The sequence below is a fragment of the Diorhabda sublineata genome, chromosome 5, assembly GCF_026230105.1.
Source record: "Diorhabda sublineata isolate icDioSubl1.1 chromosome 5, icDioSubl1.1, whole genome shotgun sequence".
Classification (NCBI taxonomy): Eukaryota; Metazoa; Arthropoda; class Insecta; order Coleoptera; family Chrysomelidae; genus Diorhabda; species Diorhabda sublineata.
The window spans coordinates 34,904,978-34,919,648 of NC_079478.1; the positions used below are offsets into that span (position 1 = coordinate 34,904,978).

At 32.7% G+C, this 14,671-nt stretch overlaps 1 protein-coding gene across 1 annotated transcript in view; it reads left to right on the forward strand.

Moving 5' to 3' along the window:
- Positions 1-14,671, forward strand: part of LOC130444462 (netrin-1-like) — a 228,205-nt gene that overhangs the window by 152,282 nt on the left and 61,252 nt on the right. Inside the window, exon 2 of the mRNA XM_056779586.1 lies at positions 5,482-5,670. Coding sequence (XP_056635564.1) covers positions 5,482-5,670 — 189 coding nt within the window. The remainder of the gene's footprint in view (positions 1-5,481; positions 5,671-14,671) is intronic.

The window sequence follows — 14,671 nt, forward strand, 5'->3', positions numbered from 1 at the left end:
AACAAATTTTCTACCATTTATTTTTAATGAATTATCAGTTTTATACCTGTGGGTCGCTATCTGTTCAAAGACTTTTATAGTGGTTTAATTGACTTTTTGGCTTCGGGGTATCGTAAATCGGTGGAATGGGTAAGAGGTGGAAATTATAATCGTACCTGCATCAAGGTTCCAATAACTGAAAGTAATAAAAACCGCCATGCATAAATGCTGTGTTAATATTTACGCTGATAGAAGAATTTGATTAATAAATCACATCGACTGTGTAATGTGTTTTAAAAATCTATAATGACAATTAGAAATTTGGAAATAAAACTTCTCTTCAAAATAACATACAATAACTTACAACTAGCTAGTTGAAAAACTATGATTGGTTTCATAGAAATGAAAGATAACATTATAGCACTTTTTAGTATATGAAAATCTATGTAATTTGTTTTTGTGTTACAACAGGAAGCCAGCATTTAATATCAATACCTACAATTTTGTCGCCAATTCATCAGTTCGTTGCCAGCAATTAATCCGCATGTCACAACGTAACGTGACATAAATGAACGAATTGAATATAATAGATTGTTTACGCAACACGTTACGCTGTTGAAATATTGGGAAGGATTGGACGAATTATATGACAAAATATCATCATATACCTAGTAGATATAATTTATAAACAAGTACTAACTTGGTACTAAGTAGTTTTTACAAATATTCTACAGCATTATGGCTGTTTTTTAACTTAATGACATGAATCGACCAGATTTTTGATAATTTTTTAACAATAAAAACCTTCTTGAACAAGTTTCTGCAATTAAATTATACTATATTGACACTTAATGACTGCTTGATTGATTTTAAATAAAAGGAAACATTTTCATAACTGCATTCTGAAATCCCGATAGTTTACGACTGTTTTCTTAAGCCCTATTCACTTTTTTAACAATGATAACTTTTCTAGATATTTTTTCATAACTACTTTCTCATACCCTGATCATTTGCGACTGTTTTCTTAAACCCTATTCACTTTTTTAACAATGGTAACTTTCCTAGACATTTTTTCATAACTACATTCTCATACCCTGATCATTTGCGACTGTTTTCTTAAGCCCTATTCACTTTTTTAACAATGGTAACTTTTCTAGACATTTTTTCATAACTACATTCTCATACCCTGATCATTTGCGACTGTTTTCTTAAGCCCTATTCACTTTTTTAACAATGGTAACTTTCCTAGACATTTTTTCATAACTACATTCTCATATCCTGATCATTTGCGACTGTTTTCTTAAGCCCTATTCACTTTTTTAACAATGGTAACTTTCCTAGACATTTTTTCATAACTACATTCTCATATCCTGATCATTTGCGACTGTTTTCTTAAGCCCTATTCACTTTTTTAACAATGGTAACTTTTCTAGATATTTTTTCATAACTACTTTCTCATACCCTGATCATTTGCGACTGTTTTCTTAAGCCCTATTCACTTTTTTAACAATGGTAATTTTTCTAGACATTTTTTCATAACTTCATTCTCATACCCTGATCATTTGCGACTGTTTTCTTAAGCCCTATTCACTTTTTTAACAATGGTAACCTTTCTAGACATTTTTTCATAACTACATTCTCATACCCTGATCATTTGCGACTGTTTTCTTAAGCCCTATTCACTTTTTTAACAATGGTAACTTTTCTAGGCATTTTTTCATAACTTCATTCTCATACCCTGATCATTTGCGACTGTTTTCTTAAGCCCTATTCACTTTTTTAACAATGGTAATTTTTCTAGACATTTTTTCATAACTTCATTCTCATACCCTGATCATTTGCGACTGTTTTCTTAAGCCCTATTCACTTTTTTAACAATGGTAACTTTCCTAGACATTTTTTCATAACTACATTCTCATATCCTGATCATTTGCGACTGTTTTCTTAAGCCCTATTCACTTTTTTAACAATGGTAACTTTTCTAGATATTTTTTCATAACTACTTTCTCATACCCTGATCATTTGCGACTGTTTTCTTAAGCCCTATTCACTTTTTTAACAATGGTAACTTTCCTAGACATTTTTTCATAACTACATTCTCATATCCTGATCATTTGCGACTGTTTTCTTAAGCCCTATTCACGTTTTTAACAATGGTAACTTTCCTAGACATTTTTTCATAATTACATTCTCATATCCTGATCATTTGCGACTGTTTTCTTAAGCCCTATTCACTTTTTTAACAATGATAACTTTTCTAGATATTGTTTCATAACTACTTTCTCATACCCTGATCATTTACGACTGTTTTCTTAAACCCTATTCACTTTTTTAACAATGGTAACTTTCCTAGACATTTTTTCATAACTACATTCTCATACCCTGATCATTTGCGACTGTTTTCTTAAGCCCTATTCACTTTTTTAACAATGGTAACTTTTCTAGATATTTTTTCATAACTACATTCTCATACCCTGATCATTTGCGACTGTTTTCTTAAGCCCTATTCACTTTTTTAACAATGGTAACTTTCCTAGACATTTTTTCATAACTACATTCTCATATCCTGATCATTTGCGACTGTTTTCTTAAGCCCTATTCACTTTTTTAACAATGGTAACTTTTCTAGATATTTTTTCATAACTACTTTCTCATACCCTGATCATTTGCGACTGTTTTCTTAAGCCCTATTCACTTTTTTAACAATGGTAATTTTTCTAGACATTTTTTCATAACTTCATTCTCATACCCTGATCATTTGCGACTGTTTTCTTAAGCCCTATTCACTTTTTTAACAATGGTAACCTTTCTAGACATTTTTTCATAACTACATTCTCATACCCTGATCATTTGCGACTGTTTTCTTAAGCCCTATTCACTTTTTTAACAATGGTAACTTTTCTAGGCATTTTTTCATAACTTCATTCTCATACCCTGATCATTTGCGACTGTTTTCTTAAGCCCTATTCACTTTTTTAACAATGGTAACTTTCCTAGACATTTTTTCATAACTACATTCTCATATCCTGATCATTTGCGACTGTTTTCTTAAGCCCTATTCACTTTTTTAACAATGGTAACTTTTCTAGATATTTTTTCATAACTACTTTCTCATACCCTGATCATTTGCGACTGTTTTCTTAAGCCCTATTCACTTTTTTAACAATGGTAACTTTCCTAGACATTTTTTCATAACTACATTCTCATATCCTGATCATTTGCGACTGTTTTCTTAAGCCCTATTCACGTTTTTAACAATGGTAACTTTCCTAGACATTTTTTCATAATTACATTCTCATATCCTGATCATTTGCGACTGTTTTCTTAAGCCCTATTCACTTTTTTAACAATGATAACTTTTCTAGATATTTTTTCATAACTACTTTCTCATACCCTGATCATTTACGACTGTTTTCTTAAACCCTATTCACTTTTTTAACAATGGTAACTTTCCTAGACATTTTTTCATAACTACATTCTCATACCCTGATCATTTGCGACTGTTTTCTTAAGCCCTATTCACTTTTTTAACAATGGTAACTTTTCTAGATATTTTTTCATAACTACATTCTCATACCCTGATCATTTGCGACTGTTTTCTTAAGCCCTATTCACTTTTTTAACAGTGGTAACCTTTCTAGATATTTTTTCATAACTAGTTTCTCATACCCTGATCATTTGCGACTGTTTTCTTAAGCCCTATTCACTTTTTTAACAATGGTAACCTTTCTAGACATTTTTTCATAACTACATTCTCATACCCTGATCATTTGCGACTGTTTTCTTAAGCCCTATTCACTTTTTTAACAATGATAACTTTTCTAGATATTTTTTCATAACTACTTTCTCATACCCTGATCATTTACGACTGTTTTCTTAAACCCTATTCACTTTTTTAACAATGGTAACTTTCCTAGACATTTTTTCATAACTACATTCTCATACCCTGATCATTTGCGACTGTTTTCTTAAGCCCTATTCACTTTTTTAACAATGGTAACTTTTCTAGATATTTTTTCATAACTACATTCTCATACCCTGATCATTTGCGACTGTTTTCTTAAGCCCTATTCACTTTTTTAACAGTGGTAACCTTTCTAGATATTTTTTCATAACTAGTTTCTCATACCCTGATCATTTGCGACTGTTTTCTTAAGCCCTATTCACTTTTTTAACAATGGTAACTTTTCTAGATATTTTTTCATAACTACTTTCTCATACCCTGATCATTTGCGATTATTTTCTGAAGCCACGGACACTTTTTAAACGATGTCAAGCTTTCTAGATTATATTTCATAGGAGCATTGGTAAACAGAATTTTTTTTACTATTTTCTTACACCTGAGTCATTATTATAATGATCTCAATCTTTTCAAACACTTTTTCGTAACTGCATTCTCAAATTTTGGTACTTCACGACCGTTGCCTCAAGCTCCAGTCGCTTTTTAAACGATGGAAATATTTCTAGATACTTTCTAAAAATTGCATTTGCAAATCCAGACAGTTTGCAAGTATTTTTTTTCTACCTCAATCATTTTTTATATATTATCAACCTTATCGACTACATTTGCAAACCATGTTATGTTGCGTCATTTTTCTTAAGGCCAGTTACTTTTTCACAACTGTTTTCCCAACTAATTTCGTAACTAGTCACTTTTCGAACCAAGTAAAACTTTTTTATGACTACGATGTCGTATTACGACCTCTAGTTCCTTTTCTAACAATAAAAATCTTTCAAACATTATTTTATGACCGAATTATCAAATTGTCTTCTTGGTTTCTCAATTTCTATTCACTTTTCATGACTGCTTTATCAGATTCTGACCCTTCGTGATTGTTTTCGTAACTCCTAGTCACTTCTTCAATCACAGAAAACTCACAATACACTTTTTGATGACTTTATCGAATCACGGCATTTTGTGACTATTAACTCAACTACTAAGTCAATTTTTCAACGATAGGAAATTTCCTAGGCACTTTTTTAAAGCCACATTACCAAATTACGGCTTCTAACTATTTTTTTTAACAATAGAATTGTGATTATAAACTTTTTTTATCAGAAAATACTCAAATCGCGACACTATGATATTTCGTGATTGTTCCTAGTTACTTTTCATCTTTTTAGACACTTTTTTTTATAATGACACTTTGTGACTATTTGGGTGACTCCTAGTGATAATTTTCACCCAAAAAAACTTCTTAGATACTTTTTTATAAATTTATTTTCAAATCCTAATACTTATTTCATACTGTCACAAAAATAGAAAACTTTCTAGATACTTTTTGATAACTTAATGACTAATTATGACTCCCAGTCACTTTTTTAACAATTTAAAATGAATTCCCAAATTCTGACTGACTTTTTCAACACTAATTGTCAAATCCTGTCAATTTTTGACGGTTCTACTAATTCGTAATTAACAAAACTGTTTGATCCAAAGATTTATTATCATCGATTTGTTAGTAAATTCGTCGATTACATGGAATATTTTTACAATTTCAGCTTGCGAATGCAACCAACACGCTCGCCGTTGCAGATTCAACATGGAACTATACAAGTTGTCCGGCCGAGTGTCCGGCGGCGTTTGTTTGAAATGTCGTCATTTCACCGCCGGAAGACACTGTCATTATTGCCGCGAAGGTTTCTACAGGGATCCTAACAGAGCGATTACGCATCGCAGAGCATGCAAACGTGAGTACAAACTCAACTTCTTAATTAAGAATTTACTGAAGCGATTACTGCTTTCGCAAATCGTTTAATTATATGATACGTCATTTTTTATAATCAGAAATACACGTAATAGCTGGTAGGTATTGCAAAAAACACCTTGACAGGTAACGATCTTTGTAGATCTGATTAAGCACCAAGTTTATTTTTAAATATACATCCAGGGTGTTCCGTACAAAATATTTGGGAGTAGATGGCGCGAAATTTATGTTGTGACATAAAAAAATTCTCGCACGACCTCTCGTTTCTGAGTTACAGGCGTTTAAAGTTGCGATTTTAAATAAATAATTATAATTTATGATATTTTTTTTCAGAATATCTCTTTATGGCGAACGGTTTTCTTGGTATGTACAGGGTCCTTCACGACGATCTGAGTCGATATGTATATGGGAAAGTACTGCGACTAGTGTTCTGAAAATTTGCTTGCATGGGTTTTCTGAAACTGAACCCAAACTACGTTATTTCAAACGGAATGCTATGGTTTTTATCAAATTTTTGGAATCTACGCGAAATTTCAATATAACTTTATATGAGGCACAATATGCCTAAAGTCCACCATTTTTTAATTATTTTACAATTTCGAAATTTTTGAACACCCTTCACAGCCCTCCAATAAAAAAATTATATTTCTAAGTTTGAGGGAGTCAGCAGCTCTAATATTATTGGGATTTATATAAATAACAATTACAGTTTTAAAAATATGTGAAAACCTTGACAAAAATTTATATAGGGTGTTCAGAAAATGGTACCGAATTTCGCTATCTAAAAACTTCGAAACTACAACGATCTAAAAATCTTCGTAACTCCTAAACCATATAGAGTTAATCAGAGTACGTTTTTGTTGAAAATAGATTGAAAAATTAATTTTTGCTATCTTTAAATTGTACAGGTTGTCCCTGTGAAAGTAACGGATTGTTAATCATTGGACATAAGCCGCCTCTAGCTTTCAGAAAGTAGTGTAGAATTATTTATTCTCTCAAATACACTACAATGACACAGCATTGTTTTCGCTTCATTTACTCACTCCCGAATTGTTTGCAAGTTCATTATTAATGTCAAAAGTTGTACTTAATTTTAGTTTCCAGAATTTCTTTTTGAAAGTATCCGCATTCGACCACAACTATTTGCAATTTGCGTGAAGTTTAAATTTGTATTTAATTATCTAAATCTAAAGAGAACAAAGTACCATGGTGAACGGATAAACGAGAATTAAAGAAAAATAAACGCTATAAAAATCGACAACTGTCTCTAATCTCACCAGGGTATCAACAATTTCGTAATTAAGGAATCATTATTAAGAGATAGCAGTCATGTTTCGCATGCATTAAGGCCTGTGGTTAATCTGCAAGTTAAATATCTGCAGGAACTAAAATGGCGATTGGTGATTACAAAGTGAAAATAAATGAAAGTTTTAAATTAGACACATTGAGTACAAGGATGGAAATGGAATTTCGAACTACGACAAGCGCTAGGAAACACTATTAGTCAAACTAAAAAAACGTAGTTAGTACTATATACAATTGAGATTAATTTTATATTTACATAAGAAGTGAATCATTTTATTTGGAGCAAAGTCAAAAAATAATTTTGAGTTACTCTTCATTAATTGCTTTTTGCATTTCTTCAATGCTTGTTTCGTGTAACATTCCTTTCATTCAATGAATTTTATCACATTTCTCTTTGGCTTATACGATTTTAGTAATATTTTACTCTTTATCATGTTCCTCGATGGATATTTAACAACCAGTAACTTATTCTCTTAAATCGTGGTTTCAAGATGCTTGTTAAAGTTTTAATTTCATAATTTGACAAAATAATGCAATGCCTACACATAAAAAGTACTACTCGGCTGCGTTCTTGGATGTAAGCCAGGCTTTTGACAAAGTTTAGCATATTAGACTATTGTATAAGATTGAAAAGCTCTTTTTGCTTAATCTCTTCCTCATCCTTAAATCCTATTTAACTAACCGCCAATTCCTAGTTAAATACCATGATTAACATTCGTAGCTGCATCCCATAAAAACTGGAGTGCCGCAGGGAAGTGTACTGGGTCCTCTTCTTTACCTAGTATACACGTTGAACTCGCCTATTTCTAACAACGAACACGAAGACCCTCAAATAGCATCCCAACTTTTACAATCAAACCTGGATAGTTTACAAGAATGGATAAAATTGTGGAGAATAAAAGTCAATGGTAAGTCTAAACGGCAAGGAAATACAACAACGAGAAGACGTGAAATACCTCGGAATTCGCTTGGAACGAAGACTAACGTAAAAAAACACATCTCCGCTAAAAGGACTTGGACTCAAGCTGCATAAACTCTACTGGACTTTCGGAAACTCCAAGCTACCTCTAGAATACAAGGTCTTGTTATACAAAGTTATTCTCAAACCAATCTGGTCATGTGGAGTGCAATTCTGGGTCTCGGCATCAAACTCGAATATAGAAATTATCTAAAGGTTTCAAGCAACGCACGCGGGTCGGGGAGTCGCGCGCAATCCTGTCTGTGTTTCACAGTGGGAGTCCTCACACGCGCTAACTGCCAGTCGTCAACTCAAATCCAGTTGGCAACGTGAATCGCATGAGTTGCACGCAACGCTGACTCCCGGTCGCCTGCAATCTCAGTCGCGTAGTTGCGTGCCGTACAATAGAAGACCACACGTTCGGAAGGCTAATATTATTTAAAATAAGTGATCAATCTCAATCAATCAATATACGGATGACACCAATATTTCCTTCCTCCTTCTCTACGATACCGTCTGTACTGGTAGTAATCTATGATATCTTCCTCAGACTCACTACTGCTAGAATGCGCAGTCAAGTTACAAACTCAAATTGTAAATGAGTCGACCCGTGTGCGGAGGGCCTTAGAGTAATCACCGATGCTCGTTGGTTTGTTCGTGCTATCGCTCGTGATCTGAATGTTGACTCGGTTAAGAAATCAAAATATTAAATGAAAATTATAGTAATAGGCTTAAAAAGCGTCTAAACAGACCTGCTAAAAACTTAGTATCGTATTATAAGACGTAGACTCTATACGACTTTAGAATAGTGATTTTAATCTTCAAATTTTAGAATTTCGAACCTCACGCTTTTCTCTTCTTATAAAGATTCTATGAATACTTCTATTCTTATAGCCTGTCAAAACTTGTCTTGGCCCTAGAGGAAACAACTACTTTCCTGGCTAGTGGCACTACAAATATTAAATGACACACAACTCTTCCGAAGAATTTGTCCACCCCCAATGGTTCGTAACGAGGAGTGAGTTATAACTGTCGACCGGTTATGATATTATTGTATCTCATCAGAGCGGTGCAACTATATACTAGTAGCACTGCTATGTAGTTCTTCGTGCCATCCATATTTTCAATCGTAAACTACAAGTGAGATGAAATTGAACTATTAATATAGAATCCATTTTTTTTATATACGAGGTGCGTCCAATATAATTTTACAGGAATATTTTATTGATGAAGATAAATGGGTGAAAGGTTTTTTATTGTTTTTAGCACTTCATATTGATTTGTTAGGATATAGTTGATTGATACAAGTGAATGTATTGCTTTACAAGGTGTGTATTACTAATACTGCTCAACATTTATCGAGAAAAAGTCTCTAGCATGAAAATCTAAATAGTTGCTTAAGGTGAAACTTGATCAAACTACGTATTTGTTTGCGAAATAATTCAAATGAGACATATGGCTTCTCACAAAACTATTTCTTCGATTTATCAAAAAAAAATGTTATTGATTCTAATTGATAGGTTCTGGCATCATTCTGATGAGATGCGAAATTAGAGAAACCAGTCAGCAGTTAAGAATCTCCTTGCAATTGCCAGCAACACGTGAATTTATTTGTCCATATCTTGGACCTATTAGTTAATCTTGAAACCACTATTACCACACCGGAAAATACTGTCTCTTTTTACGAAATTTATTGACGATAAAAACCCAGTAGGCCATATGACAGACAATTACTGTCGTATTGAGAAGGTTTTGTGGTTCATATCCGAACTAGCCTGATATAAGATAAACATGTTATTAATTGATAATAAATATCAAGAAAAATATCATAAAAGGGTCGTAACTGTACACATATACGTAGATAATTCATATTCTTAGTTTAGTTACTGAAATGAAAGTAACAGAGTAATATGATTGATAATCTAGCGGAGAAAAGGGCTTTGGTATGGAAATCTCACATTTTTTGTATGGCTCTTCTAAAGGTATATAGAACGTGTTCCAACTAACCCCAAACAAAATGAAAAACATTTAAAGATAAATTTTGCTGATTTGGGAAGCCACCAATTCTTTACGTTCATTGTCAGGGTAATCGTCTATCTGTAATCAGATCTTATCAAATTAAACAGCAAGTATTGCTAAGGAACAACTCCTATAAGACCTTTTTGTCATTCTTCGGAGTTTGTAGTCGCATTTAGAGCATATGCGTCTCTTTTCTTTCTGCTGCAGGTGCTACCCGAAGAACTGAAGTTGTAGTTCCAATTGCTGCGTCAATCCTATCCTTGATACTTCGGTGTTGTGCGGGTAGATCCCTTCTTTTTCTCAACCAAGCATCGGTCAGTTTGTCCGACAATTCACACATGTAATCAATCCTTGCCAATGGCTTTCTTTTCCGCTTATTTTTAGAACAATTATGGCAGTATATGAAATATGAATATCTCTATATTGGTGAAACGAAGAATTACTTCCAGAATGTCGTCACTGTATCCAGTTTGAGGGGTAGGGCCTTGTCTTGAGTGGTCAACATCAATACTCCGCGTTTTTCCAGATCTCACCAAGCTAGACGTCTTCCATTTCTTTCCGTTTTTGCCTTCTAAGTCTTCAAGACCTGGTTGAAGCATATATTCACTTGAACCTCTCTTTTATACTGCCGAGCAGCTCTTATCTTCATAAAATGATATTCTTGGAGACTTTCGCTTTCTCTTCTTTCCACAATCTTGTTTTTTTTCCTCTCCGATTTCAATTTCCTCGATTAGTTCAGCGACTTTCTGAGTTTCAAGCCAATGTGTTCGTCAAAATGAAGAACACAGTTTACTTGTTAGTTTAACGGTCCTTGCTCCTACTTGATTCAAAGGGTATACCATAAATTATTCGGCACAGGTAGTCGAACCGAGGAAGATTTAGTATTCCAGGGATTATGCACCAGGCCTAATTGAAAACTAGTTCGAGACCTGATCGACTCTGGAGAAACCAAAATCCGGAGTCTTCTAGAACGGTTTTAACTTGTTTTTGCCGACTCTGACTTGTCTATTTCGCATTTTACAGAAAGATTTTGGATTACACCTTTACAAAATATAATTGGTGCAAGAATTTTAGGTTCAAGATAGTTGTTGGAGGCTTAAATTCGTAAACCAGACGATTAAGCGTTGTTTTCGGATAAAGCTCACAATAAATCCAAAAAACAAAAAGTTCCAGCAAGACGGATCAACTTCATACACGTCCAATAGATCTCAGACACGAGTTCATGAAATGTTTCCTAGTAAATTGATCTCCAGGAGAGGTAACACAAGTTGGCATCCACGATTTAACCATGCTGGCTTATGCCAAATCTGATTTTTTCAATAATTTCAAGAATTTTTTAAATGTAAACCTTTTTTAGAGAGATCTTGTATGTTAAGAAATGAGTTTTGTTTATTGTGTTTCATCAATTTTAGCTTCTACAATTGAAATTTCATTAGATTTGGTTGTTTTCCTGAGTTTTTGCTCGCTGGCGTTCATTTCCCTTTCAGCTAACTTTTGTTTTCGACTTCTTTCAAACTCCTAACACTTAACGAACACTAGAGAACTCACTAACTTTGCTAATTCGCATCGATTTACGAAATTCGCTGGTTGTTTTACTTAAAAAAAGTCACACACTAGTTTTATTTCTTTATTTGTGAAAAAAAAAACGTGGGAAATACAGTGTATATAAAGGTTGTCATTGTGTGTATGATACGTTTCTTATACAGGTTAGTATCAAAAATGGGTTATATAGAAAATTTGAAATATTTTCAGAACAAGAAAATTCTGAGATTGCGCAAACTGTTCATCTTGAAGTGAAAATATATTTTACAAAATTTACAACTTTGTGAAAGTCCTGGGAAATGAAAACACACATCATGAATTGATTGAGTGAGAGAAAAATGTTTTATTGTCAAAAAATTCTTACAATTTGTAGACGAAAGCTTGTAAAAACTAAAAAACAAACATACAAATAACTAAATAAAGATAAAAATACAATAAAATTTCAATATACAAAAGAAAACAACAATGAGTAATGAAATTATAGTTAATAGGTAATAATTATATATAAGTCTATAGCAAAAATTAAACAAGTATGCAGCATGCCCGGAATTAAATATTATTATTAGAATAGAAGTTTATATAGCACTTTCTAGTAAATATGCCCTCAAATTATTGCGGAATGCGGGAAAAGATGATATAGATTTGATTTCAATTGGCAAGTGATTGTACATTTTTTTGCCTCGTACAATATTGAGCCGTTAACTAATTCTGAACGTGAAGTAGGTAGTTAAAGGTCACGCTCCGGGTTCTTAAGTGGATAGCCGTATAACGATTATACTCGATGAAGAAGCCTTATTTCTTCTTCTATCATTCACAATGGTTCATATTTCTTTAGAAACATAGAATTAGAAAATTGGAAAATATAGAAAATGGGTTAGGAATTATCACGAGAAATTGAGAAATGCAGAAAACTTTAATTTATTCAGTAATTTTGACATAAAGATGGAAATAGATCGTAGCACCAGTTTTTACCAGTTTATTGAAACTGAAATCGAGGCGATTTATCAAGAAAAAACATATAAAAAGGTACAAGAAGGGAAAAAAGGGATTTTTTTATGTTTTTCAGTCAAGTCATTATGAATTTAAAAATATCTGCTTAGTAATTTACGAGTATGCCATTGTAAGAAGCAACACGATCTTCGAGAAAATTAATTAGGAATGCGTCGCTTGTCTACACGTTTTTGATTCATTAGCAATTTGGTTGGGAAGCGATGACCATTCGTTATAAAATCCATGCAAATCGAATTATGGCAAATTACATTTCACCTGGTGAATATATATTATGAGGATTTTCAATATACCATAAAAGTTTTTTCTACTTAAGTGAACGTTATTGTGAAAAAATTTTCTTTCTGTCTAAAGCGGTGGTGAAACGCCCCACGGAGGGGCAATTTTATTGTTAAAAGGGCAATTCTAAAATGGACTCGACACGAGCTTAACCCTTTCGTTCTTGTGCATTGTATTATTCATCGAGAAAACTCTCTAAAAACATCTCGTTTGTTCTAAACGACGTACGATTACTAATTAAAGCTAATGCCAAATGTGAGCGACTTTTCAATTTTTTTTGTGAAGTAAGATGACGACTTGAAAATATGGTTTTTCAAGCAACAAAAATGTTAATAATAATCGATGGAGCAGTTTCAAATAGCAAAGAAATGTCTTGAAGCAAAAGCGAAGATATTTGGTTTCATTTTGACAGAAACAAAATCTTTCAGTACTTTCATTGGCTCCAGAAATATTAATTTTAATGATTTTTTTTTGTTATCTCAAATATGCAATATCAAGAAACACTCGTAAATTTGCGAAAAGAAAAGTCAAAACTTTATTTAACATAAAAGGAGCGATAAAAAGGCTTTGTGAAGAAACAGAAATCACGTACCCAAAATCAGTCAAATATATAAGAAAATTGTTGCCACGTATCATTTGAGTTTCTTGATCGAACGAAGTAGTTTTTAATATTAAACATTATATATGTTATAAAAAGGAGGCATACGTATTTTAGAAGGGCTAAGGTACAAAAAAAACGGTCTATACCACGAGGGTTGTCAATAAAATAAAGTTGCCAACTCTATTTTATGAATAACCCTCGTAGAAGATAGAAAATTATTATATAGATTTGAAAAATTAAGATATTAAGATTATTATTTTCACGTAGATCAGTTTCAGAATATTAATATCTAGATTTGAGAGAGAAATCCTCAAATTTTTGCATATCTATTTAGAGGTTGTCTCAAAAATTTTATAAGAAAGCATTAATATTCGAATCATAACCCGTTTTATTTTGGTTTAACCTTGATAAAACTATTCTTTAAGAGTAGATGCAAAAAATTGTCCTCCTTTTTCAACATCTTCTTTGAATCATTTTCGGTTAACTCAATCTGGATAAAACCTCTTACCTTCGCATCGGCTGTCAACTATATACTATAGCTCGACCATCTGGCATGATTTAGAAGTACTCTAAACCTTGATCGTTCCACCAGGCACCAAGATTTCCCACTCGATTCGATCTATATTTGCATCTGGATCTGGTAACAGTCCATCGTCTAACTTACTTTTGAGTCAGCTTTTGTATTTTTGTTTCTAAAGCCTCAATCATCTTACTGATTCTTTTTATTAGAATTAATGTTTCTTGATGACACAGATCATTGACACAATTACAATTATTAACTAACACGAGACCCCAATATTAGCATCAACAAAATATTTCAATTATATAAGTTATATTCCATTATACAGACTAATATCTAATGGATTAGGCGATTATTGGAGTTTTGTACACAACTTGTCTGCTTAACAAATGCCCTCAATCACACGATGTGTCACATGACAACCTTGCAATATCAGTTTTAGCACAGCAAAGATGTTTTCAGGATTTTGGACGACCTAGAGGCTAGAGATGGTGCTTCATCCACAAAAGTCGAAGCGAGTTGGTTTAATCCACGTCGAATAGAAACTCATCGGATCAAGTATTTGAAACAATTCAAATGGCACTCGTATGACAATAACCGTTAAAAATGTCAAACTTTAATCGGTGATGTCAGATTTAACATATTCACAACAATGTTGCCATATCTGAAAACTTAAGTAGCATCCTTCATAATGAATGGAATTAATAATATTTAGAAATCGCTGTTCCAGTATATATTTAGGGATGTATTAA